Source organism: Aquila chrysaetos, chromosome 6, assembly GCF_900496995.4.
Source record: "Aquila chrysaetos chrysaetos chromosome 6, bAquChr1.4, whole genome shotgun sequence".
NCBI classification, from domain to species: domain Eukaryota; kingdom Metazoa; phylum Chordata; class Aves; order Accipitriformes; family Accipitridae; genus Aquila; species Aquila chrysaetos.
In genome coordinates, this window is record NC_044009.1 from 48,133,457 (window position 1) to 48,149,424 (window position 15,968).

Genomic DNA, 15,968 nt, shown 5'->3' on the forward strand with positions numbered 1-15,968 from the left:
GGCCTTACTTTGTAGTAAGGGCAATAGAATAGCATGAGATACCCAACTTTTCAGATACTGTAGCCTATAATTTAGTTTAAAGATAAGGTGTGTGACCTTGAACAAATATGTCCTGCTATTAATGATGGCTCAGACGGTCTGCTTTTCTGCCTACATTAAAAAAAATTCTTCAGAGTTTCCACTAAAATCTATGCAGAGCTAAATAAAGAAATTAAAAGCTAAATTTAAATTCTGTCCTAACCACAATAGACATTTCTCTATTACCACTTTAATCAAGGATATTGAGTATAGTTATTTAACTTAAAATTAATAAAGGAAGTTTAATTTCTCATTACAGCATTCCCATAAAACCGAAGTCAGTTAAAATAAATATTGAAAACCATTTTACCTTTGCACGCCATGCGGTTTTTTTGAAGGTTGTAGCCTACTGTACACACACAAGTCCTGGTGGTTTCTGATGTTGGTAAACAAAGCTGGGAGCATCCACCATTGTTTAACTGACAGGAATTGCTACCTATAACATGATGGGAGAAGAGACAAGAGGAAACAAAATCTGAACAGTGCAATCCTGACAAAAAATCAGTGTTGGTATCAATTTATTAATATTACCAAACCAAATTCTGTTCAGCTAACTTCTTTGAAAAATAGAGATATGCATAAAATATTTCAGGCTGTGCTACTATTCACATACTCTTCCATGCTTTACTCTTACAGTATTTTATCTGCGCACTTAGAATAACTCAGTTTTCTGAAGAAGAATCTGCCTCTTTTAAAGTAAAAGCATATGATAAAACTGAAAATACTTCATTAAGTTGGGAGTAGCAATGATAAAATCTCACTGACATTAGTCTAGGTGTATCTTATTCTAGACTGTGAGCAAATCATTGATCATATTGTATTCATTCATCAAACGTTATATTAACCTCATTATCGTCATGAACCAGCATTTGTTCAGTATATTTAAGATACTGTGTGATCTCACAGGTCCATGTTCCTACTTCTTAATTAAAACAATATTTACCTTTAAGTAATAGATGAACACTTTTTAATAAGATTTGTAACAAACATTATACACAATACACAATACAATAAACAGTACAATAAACACATCTCAGAAATTCAAAGGTTCATGAAGAAACATCTAAGTCTACTATGACATTCAAGGAATTAGTTGATTACAAGTTACCAAACCTATACGAATCAGAGTGCTACTTGTCACATTTGTTTTTGCATTCCTGATTTTGAAGTAGAAAGCATTTCTTCATCTAAAATCACAGATGTTTTCTAACGATCGAACCATACAACTGGAAAAGACAGGTGAGGTTTCAAAGTCTCAGGTATCCTCAGACAAAGGAACAACTTATACAGTAAAAACAAAAATCTAGGATGCCAGATTTGTATACAGAGAAATCTGTAAGTGCCCTCACATCACACTTGCTCTCATGTCACTTTAATGAAATGCAAGATCCATACGAAATATGCAAAGATTCTTTAAAAAAAAGTGTAAGTGTAAAGCTGAATCCCATCTACAGTGTTTGATTTTTATATCCAAAACCCTGACATTGCTCTTCGTCAAAATAAAGATCAGCAAGGTGACATTTCACTATACAATTTAAGAGCTCTCATTATTCATTGAGTACTGCGTTCAGCTCTGGGGCCCCCAACATAGGAAGGACATGGACCTGTTGGAGCAAGTCCAGAGGAGGGCCATGAAGACGATCAGAGGGCTGGAGCACCTCTCCTCTGAAGGCAGGCTGAGAGAGTTGGGGTTGTTCAGCCTGGAGAAGAGAAGGCTCTGGGCAGACCTTACAGCAGCCTGCCAGCACCTGAAGGGGGCCTACAGGAAAACTGGAGAAGGACTCTTTACAAGGGCATGTAGTGACATGACAAGGGGTAATGGCTTTCAACTGAGAGAGGGCAGATTTAGATCAGATGTAAGGAAGAAGTTCTTCACTGTGAGGGTGGTGAGGCACTGGCACAGGTTGCCCAGAGAGGCTGTGGCTGCCCCATCCCTGGCAGTGTTCCAGGCCAGGTTGGATGGGGCTTTGAGCAACCTGGTCTAGTGGAAGGTGTCCCTGCCCATGGCAGGGGGGTTGGAACTAGATGACCCTTCCAACCCAAACTATTCTATGATAAGATTCTATTACAGTTAAAGTTCAGTAGTACAAAACCACAGAACTGTTCCTTTTCTTGACTTTTGTACAATGGAAGATGCATATTAATGCCACAGACACCAGACACAGCTAACATTTGGGCACTCATGAGCTATCTGTATGTCTCCATCGTAGGGAGTGCAAGCATTTTAAAATGACAGAAACATTACTGAGTGCCTAAATTTTTATTACTTACTGTTCCACCACATTTAAAACTAAGGGCCAGGCTGGCGAATCACCTTAGATGTTTCCTAGATCAGGAAAAATGGCAAGTGTTCCCAGAAGTGCTCAATATGGAACTGAATTAATGTACTCCGTACATAGACTACTTATTGTAGTAAACCATCCTGTGTTCTTTTGGAAGCTTCTCCGCAAAATGAAATAATTTGTTTCATGTAGATCCCATCCTCACCCCTTTCAGTAGCTGGAATCAGAAATAATCTCCTTCTAAAGAATCTCCCAAATGTTTTCATCTCTGATCTCCAAATTCATAAAACTGTGTGCATGACCCCAAATTACATTTTTTCATATTATCTTAGCTCCCACTTTGCCAACTAAGTTTTGGCAGTATTAGCAACATTCACCCTTTTTTCTGCTGTCTCACTTTTGATTTATACTACTGTCACTTCTGTCAATTTAGATTAATTAAACTGTCTTAAAACAAATAGATAGTGAAGAATATTAATGAATTCTCTCATAATACTTCATGTACTCAAAATGTCAATAATTTGAGATGAGGTTCACACATTAACTGATTTTTTTTTTACTAAAACTTTTAAACTTAGATTCTCTAAAAGAACATCAAATTTCACTATAGTGTAAAATTCAGAAAACACCTAATAAATTAAAATATATCAGGCAGATATGCTGAATCAATTATCCTATTATATTCAGTAATTTAGTCAATAACAAAATAATTTATAGCATTTTATCACTGAATTACAATGAAATACCTATTATTTTGTTCTAGCCACGTTTGGAGAATAAGAAGGGAAAAGATACTATGCAATCTAAAAGTTGGTTAAACATGCTTAAAATTTAACATACCTTGCTGTGTCGCTTTATCATACACTTTCATATGTACAACACCTGAAGTTTTGTTTCGCAGGACAGTTGGGTTTCTTCCATCTTTTTTGTTACAGGTACCAATCTGAGCTAAGTTCTGGTCTGCCCACCAAAGCTTTTTATCTGTAAAATTTCCAAGTTTCAAAAATTAAGAGGATCACTATGAAATTATCTATGTTTGAAACTTAAGGTGGGAAAAAGTTTTTGAGGTCAATTCTCAGATCACTTTTAAGGAAAATTGCTCAAAGAATAAATAAAGTAGCTTTTTTAATTTTAAAAATAGAAATTTTGGATGTATAAATTTACTTTTTTCTCTTTAGGTGATAGGTTTTCACACATTTTTAAGTGGAAAAACTGAATTATGCCCAATTTATACCTGAAAGTTACAAAACCTTATTCGCAGATTACGTACTACTACAACACAGGGTTTGTTCTCAAACTTTGCTATATCCATTCACTATGTACGTAGAGATGACAGGAACTCTGGTTCCACGTTTTCATTACTTGAATGTTCACCTGAGTGTTCAAATTAAGAAGTACGACAACTACCATAAAAAATAATTAAGAATCTCGTTACTGTCTTAAATAAGTTATTGAAATTAGCAACTTACATTGATAGTAACTTTTCCATTATAATTTACACAAGATTTTAAAATAACAGAAAAAAAGAGACATGCTATGCACATAGTAGCATAAAACTTCAAACCATCCTTGTCAATCCACACATGCAGAATACTTGAATCACAGTATGAAGGACTTGTGAAAAATTTAGGAGAGAGAATTCTCAATTGATGCGCAATCACAGTACAGGTAACATTTTTCAAGGGTTGGATTTCAGGTGACTTTAGTCATAAAGATTTCACTTAAATTCAGACAGGATTCTAAGCAACATGCGGATAGAAACACTGAGTTTGATCATATTGCTGTGGCCATATTGGTTACTGTGGAATGTAAATTTTCATTTAAAAAGAAATTTAGATACAAATTACAGTATTAATGTAAAGATAATCTTCATAACAATTTAAACAACAGTGTATGAAGACAAGCAATTTAAAAGAAATTTCAAGAAACTGAAAGGTATACATGAGATCCACATTCTCTACTTCATTTCACTTACATCACCTCAGGAAAATATTATTTTTGAAGCCCCATTAACATAATTTAAATATCAACATTAGGGATTGCTTTAGTTTTGTTCAGAAATATACAGCACTAATCAGTGTTATCAGTTTGTCATTTTGAGACTTTGACTCATTACCTGCTGGAATTAATGAAAGAGCCTCTTCAGTTAAAGAGCTTGTTAGTCTTTTATTCATCTAATGAAAGCTAGTAACATGCCTCAGTGTTGATGGTTTACAATTTCTTTAAGGTAATAATCTTTACTACTTTTCCACAAACCAGTACTGGCGTGGCATTTCTACCAAGTTTTGAATATTTCATGTTTCATGCCATCACTTGATATTGTACAAATGGCGTATAAAGTAAGTCACAACAACCACAATGCAAAAAGAAAAAGCAAAGACCACCTATCAGGAAACACAGCAAGAAGAAATAATGCAAAGAGAAGAAAAGAATATTAAATATACACTTTTGAAAACCTTCACAGCAGCTCTCAGACAATTGTATTCCCTATCGCTAAGGCTTGGAAGACAGAATAGGTTAAAATGAGGGGAAATCAGAAGAACGCTAGAAATGCCCTTAACTCTCTTGGTATTTCTTTATACCCATATGCATATAAAAGGCCACATTTATTAGCTTTACTGTAGCTCTGAAGGATGACATCAAGATCATAGATCTGCTTTCTACAACAGCTACATCCCGTTGGTGTTTCAATAAAGACACTGGGGTGACGACAGAAAAGCTCTGTAGTATGGCACCGCTACTCATAACGGCCATACCGTCACGGACTATAGTCAAATGTCATAAATCAGGGGTGGCCAAGGACTGCTCACCCTTATATCACATCTGAGACTATCACAACTTGAGAATCAGGGTACCGAAATCAGCCATGACATGCTTTTGTGACTAGCCATGTGCCAAGAGAGAAAAACCCCCAACTTTTAAATTTCACGTATGCAGGCACCAGCATTGCATGCTCAAGGTGGAATCATTTGTTTAATGCAAACTAACATCTTCTACATAAATATCTTCCACGAGGTACATGGTGATGGTTCAGTTTAGAGGAAACTAAAGAATGCACTGAAAATGCAAAAGTGTATTTCTGAAATGCAAGCAAATTTTGTCAAATCCCAAAGAATAATAAACACAGTAATGATGCTTACTGTCTAATTTTAATAGACTAAACACTTGAGAACTTAAACTTGCTTCCAAAACAAGGACTCAGCTAACTCATAGCGACTGAATGTTCACAGTGAAGAGCTCCTTACCTAACCAATGCCAAGTCCTTCAGCTGTTTCCCTTATAACATAATCTTTTCATTTTTATCATAATTAATTTCAGACATCTTGTTCCCATTATTCATCAGTCTCAATGGTTGCTGGAAGCAAAGCAAATCAGTCCTTTCCTGTCTGGGTGAGACTGAAACACAGAGCATACCGAACACACAGAAAACACTTAGCCAATGCTAACTCTTAATGCCATCCTTCAGACATTGCACAAAAGCATTATTTCAGTGAAGAACTTCCTGATATTTCTAGCTGTAGATAAACAAATCCAATGCAAAGCACTGCCAGCTATTTCTATCAAATGTAACGGGAGCAACAACATCCTGTATTCTACTGTTCACGGCAAAGGCACGAGATACTTCCGCTACTTTTTGATAACTATATAAAACCTTAGGAAAAATCAATGCACAGAGCTAACACAACCTTTGTCAAAATACAGATCTCCTTTTGAAGTGAAACCAAGAACACGCATATGCCATACTTCCTTGACGAACTCAGAAGCCACCCCATACAAAATCTTGTCTGACTGAGCCCCAGTATAATGAAAAATAGCGGAATGATTGACTGGTTGAATCCCTTCAGTTTGCTGGCAGCCAGATGGCCACGCAGCACGTGTGCTGGCCAGTATATCACTTCATGTGTAGCTCCAGAGTGGCACAGCCTGTGCTTTGTTTTGACACAGAGAAGATGGGGAATGGAGAGAAAAAAGAGGAGAAATTTAAGGAATACGTGAGGAAAATGGAATATTGTGATAGCGAACTGTGGAACTGTGAATGGGGTAAGACTCTACAAGTGCTTGCAGTAGACACATCTGTTGCGCAGAAGAGCAGGAGAGAAACTTGGGTGAGGTCTTAGGATGAAAGATGTGGGGTACTGCACTGGAGATATTTTGGAGAGAAGGTTATAGAGAGAAGCTGAAGGTACTGTGTTATTAAGATTCAGGAGACATGAAAGCAGTCTTCACTAGTTCCACTTTTGCTGCAACAACTGCTGATTTCAGGCTACTTCCGTAGAAAATCCTAAATTAAAAAGCCTAGTTATATATGGAAATTCTACTGACTTTACTCTAGGGAAGAAATTAATTTTCACAAGTGAAGAAAATTGCTTGTAATGCTAAAACACATTTTTCATTAAAAACAAATTACAATCAATAACTAAGAAATCACAAAAAAAAAGAAAAACAGGCTCTACCTCCCAACGCATCAGAATGTAATTTTAAACAGCTTTGATATCAAATTCAAACTTCAGTAAAGTGATGGCCAAACACTGACACAGAAACCATAGCCAATCTTCTGATTTCAAGTCCTTAACACGTAAGTCCTCGCTGTCTCTAGATTACACAAAGGTGTATGATGAGATGGCCTCAGTGTTCCAGGTTGGCAAGTTCCACATTCCATAACACGTTTCAGTGTCTGTTTCTGTTTCTTTGAATGCCAAAACACCCCACCTGAGTCCTTACTCCCCTCACAAGACTTAAACAGTACAATGACCTCCTTCCAACTCATTGCAGGTCATCAGTTTCTCTTGACTTAGTCAAGTCATTCACCTTAGTGACAGGCTAACACTCTGTAGCTCACCATTTCAGAAAAGAAGTTACGGATTTTTATGTCATGAATTTAAAATTATACTTCTGAGGATCCACAACCTATATTTTTCCTATATTTTTCCTATATTCCTGTACTATAAAGAAATTGAAGCTATTTTGTTAGCAAAATTGAATCAATCAAATAAAATGTAGTTCTGATACTAGCCGCCTAGGAAGTCTCTGTAAAGAAACAAGGTTTCATTGTCCCATCTCTGTTATATTCTCTGAGTCAACAAAATGGTATAAAAATAAGTGCAAGCAACTCCCCTCTGCTCTCAGCCTTTTGGAGAAGTAACTATTTTAAACAAATTGAACTATCTAACATTTTAATACCATATTACCTCAGAACTAGATTTGAGCAATAGTCTCAAGGGCAACACAAAGTAGTTTTTGTGTGAATGTTAAATTTAACCATGAAAAGGAAAACAACAGAAAAAGGAAAAGAAAATACAACAACATTTGAATTCAACTTTGTCTTCAGTTTTTCGTGTGTATTTTTAAACTGGAACAATGTAAATGGCAGTATATGGACAGTACCACATGCTTAGGTTACTAACAAACTACTGATCTGCAGTGACTTAACACTTCACTCATGACTACTTTTAAAGTATCAATTACTGTGAAATACAATCTCACAGCAACATTCTACATGATGAAAATGGACAAACATTTCCTTTTTTTCTTCAAAGTTATCTATCTTTCAAACATCTTAAATGAAATAATTAAATGGGGCGAGTCTGTATAATTGTGAGTTTAACTTCATCAGCATTTTCATTTCAGACAGAAAAAGTTATTACTGTAGATGAACCCGAAGTAAAACCCTAGATAGAAAAAACTTTTAAACTTCAGAAACACTGCCTTTCCAACAAATATTGTGTATTAACTTCATTTCTAGTTCATTTTTTCAGCTAAATGAATTGTTGCCTGTGCTGCAGTTTTAACATTTAAATAACTAATTTATAGAGCTAGACAGTTTAGTGTTTCATGATGAAAGCTGCAGATCTGAAAAATAATTTCCATTACAGTAACTGTAAAAAGTTACTGCCCAAAAGAAAATAAACTCTTAAAATATCAAGGAAAAAAGGCATTTACTCAGTAGTCTTCACAGGTATATGATGAGACAACAATCTAAAGAATGAAAATATTCTGAAGACTCAGAGAGACAAATGGAACTCCCCAGTGACACCCGTGTAAAATTTAAAGGAAACCTACAATCCTATGCATGCGAAGGTGCTAGAATTGACTGAGTGAAAAGATCACCCTGCGATATCAATCTGTTAAATGAACAATAGTACATATCTGATGCTTTTAACAGACCATCCTTAGAACAAGAAATTCCTGTGCTCAATTGTGATGGTGTGACTTATAACAAAAAGACAGATGCAGGAAAAAAAATATAGAAGTGACTGGATATAATCCATAAGTGAAATCATGGGAATTTGACTTCTTTTTCTTTTATTCCTGTGAGATTATGACCCACAATAATGAATTATTTATCCTAAAGGTTTAGGCTAACTTTTTCAATGAAACGATTTTTTGTGACGAAGTGATTTCAGTCTTCAAATCCTCTATTTGACCACGAATTTGAGTGGCCCATTAAAGAATTTTGGTAATGACTGCTGTATTGTGCATAGTATACTAGAACTTACTGTTTTACATATCCAGACTGTTGTCGTTTAACCCCAGCCAGCAACTAAGCACCACACAGCCGCTCACTCACTTCCCTCCCACCCAGTGGGATAGGGGAGACAATCAGAAAAAAAATAGTAAAACTCATGGGTTGAGATAAGAACAATTTAATAGAACAGAAAAGAAGAAACTAATAATAATAATAATAACACTAATAAAATGACAATAGTAATAATAAAAGGATTGGAATATACCAAAACAAGTGATGCACAATGCAATTGCTCACCACTCGCTGACCGATGCCCAGTTAGTTCCCGAGCAGTGATCCCCCCGAGCCAACTCCCCCCAGTTTATATACTGGGCATGACATCACATGGCATGGAATACCCCGCTGGCCAGTTTGGGTCAGCTGTCCTGGCTCTGTCCCCTCCCAACTTCTTGTGCCCCTCCAGCCTTCTCGCTGGCTGGGCATGAGAAGCTGAAAAATCCTTGACTTAGTCTAAGCACTGCTTAGAAACAACTGAAAACATCAGTGTGTTATCAACATTTTTCTCATACTAAATCCAAAACATAACACTATACCAGCTACTAGGAAGACAATTAACTCTATCCCAGCTGAAACCAGGACACAAACCCATTGATAAAATATTTTTTTCTAAGGCTGGAGTACAGAAAGGAAGAAAAACACATACAGTTTTGGTGCTTTGTATCATTTACTTCAAAGAAGCAAACTCTTTAAGGCATTTCTTTAGTATTTTGTGCAAAAAGTCATGCTTGGCTATGGTTTCAACAGCCTCCCAAAATTGCAATCTGCTGACCTGGCTGCTTTTTTAGGGAAAGGAAACAAACAAAAACCCCAAATAACCAACTTTGCATATTCTTTCACCAAGAGAAGAAGGAATGGCATGTGTTTAATCAAGAAGTTCAATTACCATTACCCACACCACAAATAGTTTCCTTTCTCCCTTTTAGTATTAACATAGATCCAAACCATTTCTACATTACCAACTGAATGTTCCATCATGTGCCTTTTTTGCTTACTGAGCTACTGAGACTATTGCTGCTCTCATATACCGTTAACAGTATCTAGACAATTTCCATCAATAGTCAGACATATCAGATCATGAAGTTCTTCTTTCCCTCCCTTCACAACACAAGAAACAGAAATCATCACAGCATAAACTCATTACTAGTCCTCAAAGTACTTGACTGTGAACACAGAGGTTGACTAGTCTCCTATGCCACCTATACCATTAAAAAAGGAAAAATCACAATAAATCACAAGTGAAAACTCAAAATATGCTTCATAATGATTCTTTTATCTTCCTCTTCCATCTTTGTTAATGTGTCACCTGGATAAACATTCAATTAAAAATATAACTTACAGAATCTTACTGAACTAGTACTTATTCTTCTCTTACTTGGAGGATTCATATGGTGCACCACAACTTTTAGAAAGAGATATGGATACAGTGTGGGGAGTTAAATGAGAAAGACAACCTGAAAATTTAAGTAAGGTGAAGCTCATGCAAATCCTGACATTTCAGGTATATTTACAAAAAACCCCAAACAAAACAAAACAAACCCAAACAAAAACCAAACAAAACCATTAGCAAAACCAAACCAAAAAAACAACGCACAAATTCTGAAGTACAGACATCTTGAGGTCAAACCTCATATGACTACCTGCCAAAAAACATGAACTGGTCACAGCTGGCCAGTTATGCCTTAAGACCTAAAGAATACAGGTTTTAATTGTTCAGAAACTACCGGGTGACCGATATACAGCATAACACAGTCTCATACCAAAAAAACCCACCGTGTTACATAGCTATTTTTGACCATAATTGTAAAGCAAAATTTTGGACTATTTACGTCTGCATTACTATTATATTCTCTTAGTACATACTTCATCTGCTATTTCTAGTATTAGGATGAATTTATCTATTTCTATATTAATTTTAAAACATACTAGATTTTAGAAAAGCACTTGACTTTAGCATAAAGACAACTTGCTTTCGCACACTAGGGAAGAAATAACGCTATTTGAAACCTTTAAATATCACACAAGTTAAATGATTTATTTGCTTGATTATGCTAACAAGAGTGTTATTCGAGCACTAATTACAATCTTGCTGCTGAAACTGGGTTATAATATACATTAAAATTGTTGTATTTATCTATTTTGTTGGGTAATTAGCATCAAGTGCAGCAACATATTGGGAAACAGCAATTTCAAATGCCAAAAATTGCTACACTAGCATTGTGGACAGTCCTTTGGAGATTTCAAGCAGTACTCTGAATGCAAATTTTGATGGGCCATTAGTTTTCATTAATGGTGGTTTGAGTATTTATGGAAGACAACTATGTACTGTACTTAGAACTGGGCAAATTGCCTAGATATATTTCATATATTAATGCTAATGTAATGAATGGTGTTACGGCAATTAGAAGACTGATGACTTGGAAAATTAAGGTGTATGTATTTGAAGTTTCCTGATCTAAGCAGCCCCTTTCACTTCGCAATTACATCCAGCAAAGTCACAGCTCCCACCATTTTTGTTACTAGAAATGTATTCTAGTGTTATTTTTGAAACTTTATTTTGGATTAAACAAAAATCAAATAACCAATATATCATTTAACCACGTAATGAAAGTAAATGGCAGCATGAATATATTCTGGCAATATCAACCCACATTTTTGTCTAAAATGAAATATTATAATTGTTACTTTCTATTTTGATTGTTTGATAATACACCTTGATGGCTGTATTACATATAGTTTGTGTTCAAAAGACATTGTTCTAATATCTGCACTCCCATTGAAAAGCTATTATATATGCCTGATTTTGTTGTATTGCTGATTGAATTTTTTTTACATGAATTTCACCAGAAATAGCACTTGTACATAGAATCATTCACTACATGAAGTTAGTCTATTTTATACTAGTAAACAACAACTAGAAAAAGGCTACTACTTAGCATCATGGCATATTTTCTTTGAGGTTTCTACCACAAGTATTTAAAAAAAATATCACCAATGCACAATAAATTATATCCTCATTATACAATCTACACAATCTACATCATATTCCTATTTTATAGTGAAACTAGCTGAATTTTGTGATTTTGTGTAAACTGTATTTCTGTGAGGACCTGATACAAAATCCAATCAAATACCTCCACCAGAACTGCTGACAGGAGCCTTCAATATCTTTTTCTTTTCAGCTACAAACTTACAGTAACTAATCAATACTTTTTCTAGCAATGCTCAGTTTATCATTCAGAGTCATATATCATTCAAGAAAGAATACGCCAGTTTGGAAATACATCAGCTATTGCTGCAAGTTCCTTTGTAATTCAAATCTTGTAATATAATGACTCTGCTTACCAATCTCAAAATACATACAGTTCTTACCACAAAGGTAAATTTCCAACCAGTTTCAGTTACAGTCAAGCAACCATTTTCATTAAGTAACGTGGAAAGCAGGAAATGAGACTTCATGCAGAATTCCAAGTACATCTAAATAATTTGATCACACTCAGACATGGGCTATCAGGAAAACTGCTAAAATCAGATACTGAATATGATAACTTAACCTCCAACCTTAAGCATAGGAAGCATTTTCTTAACGTGAAAAGAGTATTGCTGTACCATATATGAAAATCAGAGATTCTCTCATATAGAACATCCTGAGTTTCCAAAACAGTGGACATTTTTGTTACCAACTTGTAAATGGTGTCAGTAGTAGGTGTTGAAAATTACGCAAGGCATAGGATGCTGTGCATTAGATAAGCTTCTGAAAGACCAGAAGAGACTTCAGAGGTTTTTGAACAAAATAAAACAAACAGTTAACATAGTAGCAGAAGAAAGTTACCATTGACCAAATGCAAGACAATAAACAGACTAAACAAAGCTATCACACACATTTTTGAACGGTAAATTAACTAAAAATGGCTGACGTTGCATGCACTGACATTTCACATAGTAAATGTGTATTTGAAGAAAAAGTGGGAAAAGCAAATGTGACTTCATCATGGATTTATAGTAACATCTTTGTAATACAGAATGGCAACAGCAAAAATATTTTTTTCTTTGCTTAAGGGCATGGAAAAAATAGTAATTTTGCATATATTAAAATGCTTTAGTTTCAAATGAAATATAATTTTCATCCCATCTATATCATGCTCAAAAAGATGTAGCAAAAGCAGGCACCAAAAGACTAGGAATTTTGGAGCTCAGCATATGCAAAAAGAAAGATGACTGACACTACTGAGTAGAAAACCAAGAAATGAAGGAACAAAATACAGAAAAATGTGAATTATATAACTTGTTTCTATTTCCCTCAAGGATAAACCTGAGAGTCACTTTGGCACAAACTTGTTTGCTAACATTCTTTTTTTCATGTCTTATCATTACCTTCTATATGCTCCCACTAAAAGATATAATAGTAGGAAAATGTTAAACAGAGCCTGGAAAGGACTAAACAACAGTAAACATCTGAAACAGTAGTGGTAACTTCCAAACAGTTTACGATGGCTAAACTGCAACACTAAAATAGAGGGATTGAAAGCAATGAAGTACAAACAATGAGGAGATTGAGGAGGAGTAGTACTAAAGGAGAGTGCCATTCGTCATTGCCTGGTGAAGGTCTGAACTACTCTATAAGCTATATTAAAAAGCAAAACAAAACTTTACTGACTTAGCTAGCATTATTTATTGAGTTCTTACCACAGTACATAACCATGGAGTGCCTAACTGCTTCTCATTTCTTTTCCCATTTTGAAATTAACAGAATCAAAGATCAAGACAACGCAGAGATAGCAGAACAGCACAGAGATTACCAAAGCAAGAAAGAAATCGGTCTTGGGCCAAGCCTCTGTCATTAGGTTTTTATAGTTCTGAAAAATCTTCTGGAACATAAACTATAAGACAGCAAAACCCACTGGAAACTGTCAGAAGATCTGTTAGTTTTCTGTGCAAAAGACTGTCTATACAAACATTCCAGCTCATGTTGGTTTTTATGTGTTTACTGCGGTTTTAGATAAAAGCAGTCAAGAAAATTTATGAAATGGACCAAAAATTATGCAATAAACATTGTAATTACTGTGATTCACCTGCTATAACTTCCTATTAAGCTTGTAGGTAAACAGATCAACAGGAGTACTAAATTTTCATAGACTAGCATGTTAAATCTTATGTTAGAAAAAATTATTAATTCTTCTTTATTTATATAATATTAGTTATGATCATTTATCAAGTACAGATCTCTTATCTTGCTTCGTATCGCATTCGATTTTCCGTTCTGATCCGTTTTACATGCACGAAAGCCTGACTATAAGAAGCTGATGTAAAGCTACCAGCACTTCAGGAAAATAGATGGCATTTATGTTGCTACAGTATGTTCCACAATACAAAAACATACAGGACAAATGAATACAGAAACTTCATGTTTTTCAATCAGCACATACAGTACTGTTTATAAAACTGTATTTGCTTGCACTTTTCTCCAACAGATTTTTATATGGAATCATACTGCAACGTCATATTGCAGTTTATCACAACTATGGCTCCAAAACAAAGACAAAACCCAAAAGCAAAACAAATAGAAAAACCCGAACATATTGTAAGTTTTGTTTACCAATTTTGAGTAGGAAGAATTGTCATCAACCATAAAAACAAAGCATCCCAAACTAGGAATATTAGATGTATATATGTTTAAAAACTATGCGGCAGAAATTCTTTCATCTCCACACCTGCAAAAATTCAACTACTTTCACCCAAACAAGCATGAAACACTTCTTTAAATTATAGCTATCAACTCTTTATTCAATATCCCAGATGGATCATCACTGCTGTAGCTTCCGTGAATCACAAACGAAGACTTGATACCACAGACATCTCAATGACAGTATGAACAAATACTCTTTACAACATGTCATATTAAAGACTTCCAATAGCTCCCTAAAGTAAAGGTCATCTATTCATTCTATTTCTAGTCACAATCAAATCAACGAAAGACAATTTGTCTATATTAACATTCATGACTCCTTCTGACACAGAACTTGCTTTTGTTTATGAATGCATAATAAAAGCATCCCCTCTCCAGCAGATTTTGACAGCATTTACAGTTCAATACTGGCCAAATATGTGTATAATAAAACTATTTTAGCAGTTAGTACTTTAAAATATGACTTAATTTACACCGTGTGCATAATGTCTTTGGAGTTCACTTAGCATAACTTTCACAAGCACACCATCTATATGTACATTATACAATTAACCAATCAAATAAAATACTTTATAAAAAGACTCAGGCAGTTGATGAGTCAACTATCCCAACAAAAGTCTACTTATCAACTGAACTTTTTTTGGAACATGCAAGATAAATATAAATAATTTTTAATTGAACTAGAACAGAGGTCAGCAAAGCATTTGGAGGAAATATGGAAAGCTCTAAAGTTATCTCTAGAATAATATAAACACTACTTCTGAGTCAGACTGGAATTTCTTAACACATTGTATCCTAGCTCCAGCAAGGGTCAAGAGCTGAAGATGCATATGAGAAACAAGTCAATTCAAAGAATATTCTCATAATATTCAGCAATCTGCAACTTAAAGACTTCTTGAATTTTTTAGGAATTTTTCCTTATGTTACCATTCTTCCTTTTTTTTTTTTGATAATTTACATGTTTTTGAACATTCTAAACATTTCTAATGTGCAAAGTATAACAAACAGAATCATCATTCATCAATTCATAACCTAAAGAAATCTTCACAAAGTGCAAGCCAATCCAACAAACTAGGGCTATTCTGAACTAAGACAGTAGAAAGAAGTGAGCAGCAGAAGAAACAAGTCATAGATAATTCTCTGTAATAAAGAGCATAACACACATCCTTCCAATATGCTTTACAAGTAAATATAAGCCATCAGTTTGTTACCTTCATCCTGTGCATATGTATACATGCAAGACTATATTTAGAAACATATACTTGTAATATAGATGGTAAATTGTCTGTTCAATGAAACAAACTTTTTTCACAAACAAAACAGTCTTACTAGTGAATGTATTGTATGTATTATTTGCATAAAAACAACAATAGCTTCTCTGAGCTTTTGCTATTTCATT

The 15,968-nt window shown here is 34.8% G+C and overlaps 1 protein-coding gene across 8 annotated transcripts in view; it reads right to left on the reverse strand.

Moving 5' to 3' along the window:
* The window catches only part of LRP1B (LDL receptor related protein 1B), a 759,343-nt gene that overhangs the window by 201,097 nt on the left and 542,278 nt on the right, over positions 1-15,968 (reverse strand). For all 8 annotated transcript variants that reach the window (XM_030018329.2, XM_030018325.2, XM_030018333.2 and 5 more), the window contains 2 exons: positions 3,201-3,341; positions 389-514 (listed from right to left, as the gene is read on the reverse strand). In XM_030018329.2, coding sequence (XP_029874189.1) covers positions 389-514; positions 3,201-3,341 — 267 coding nt within the window. The remainder of the gene's footprint in view (positions 1-388; positions 515-3,200; positions 3,342-15,968) is intronic.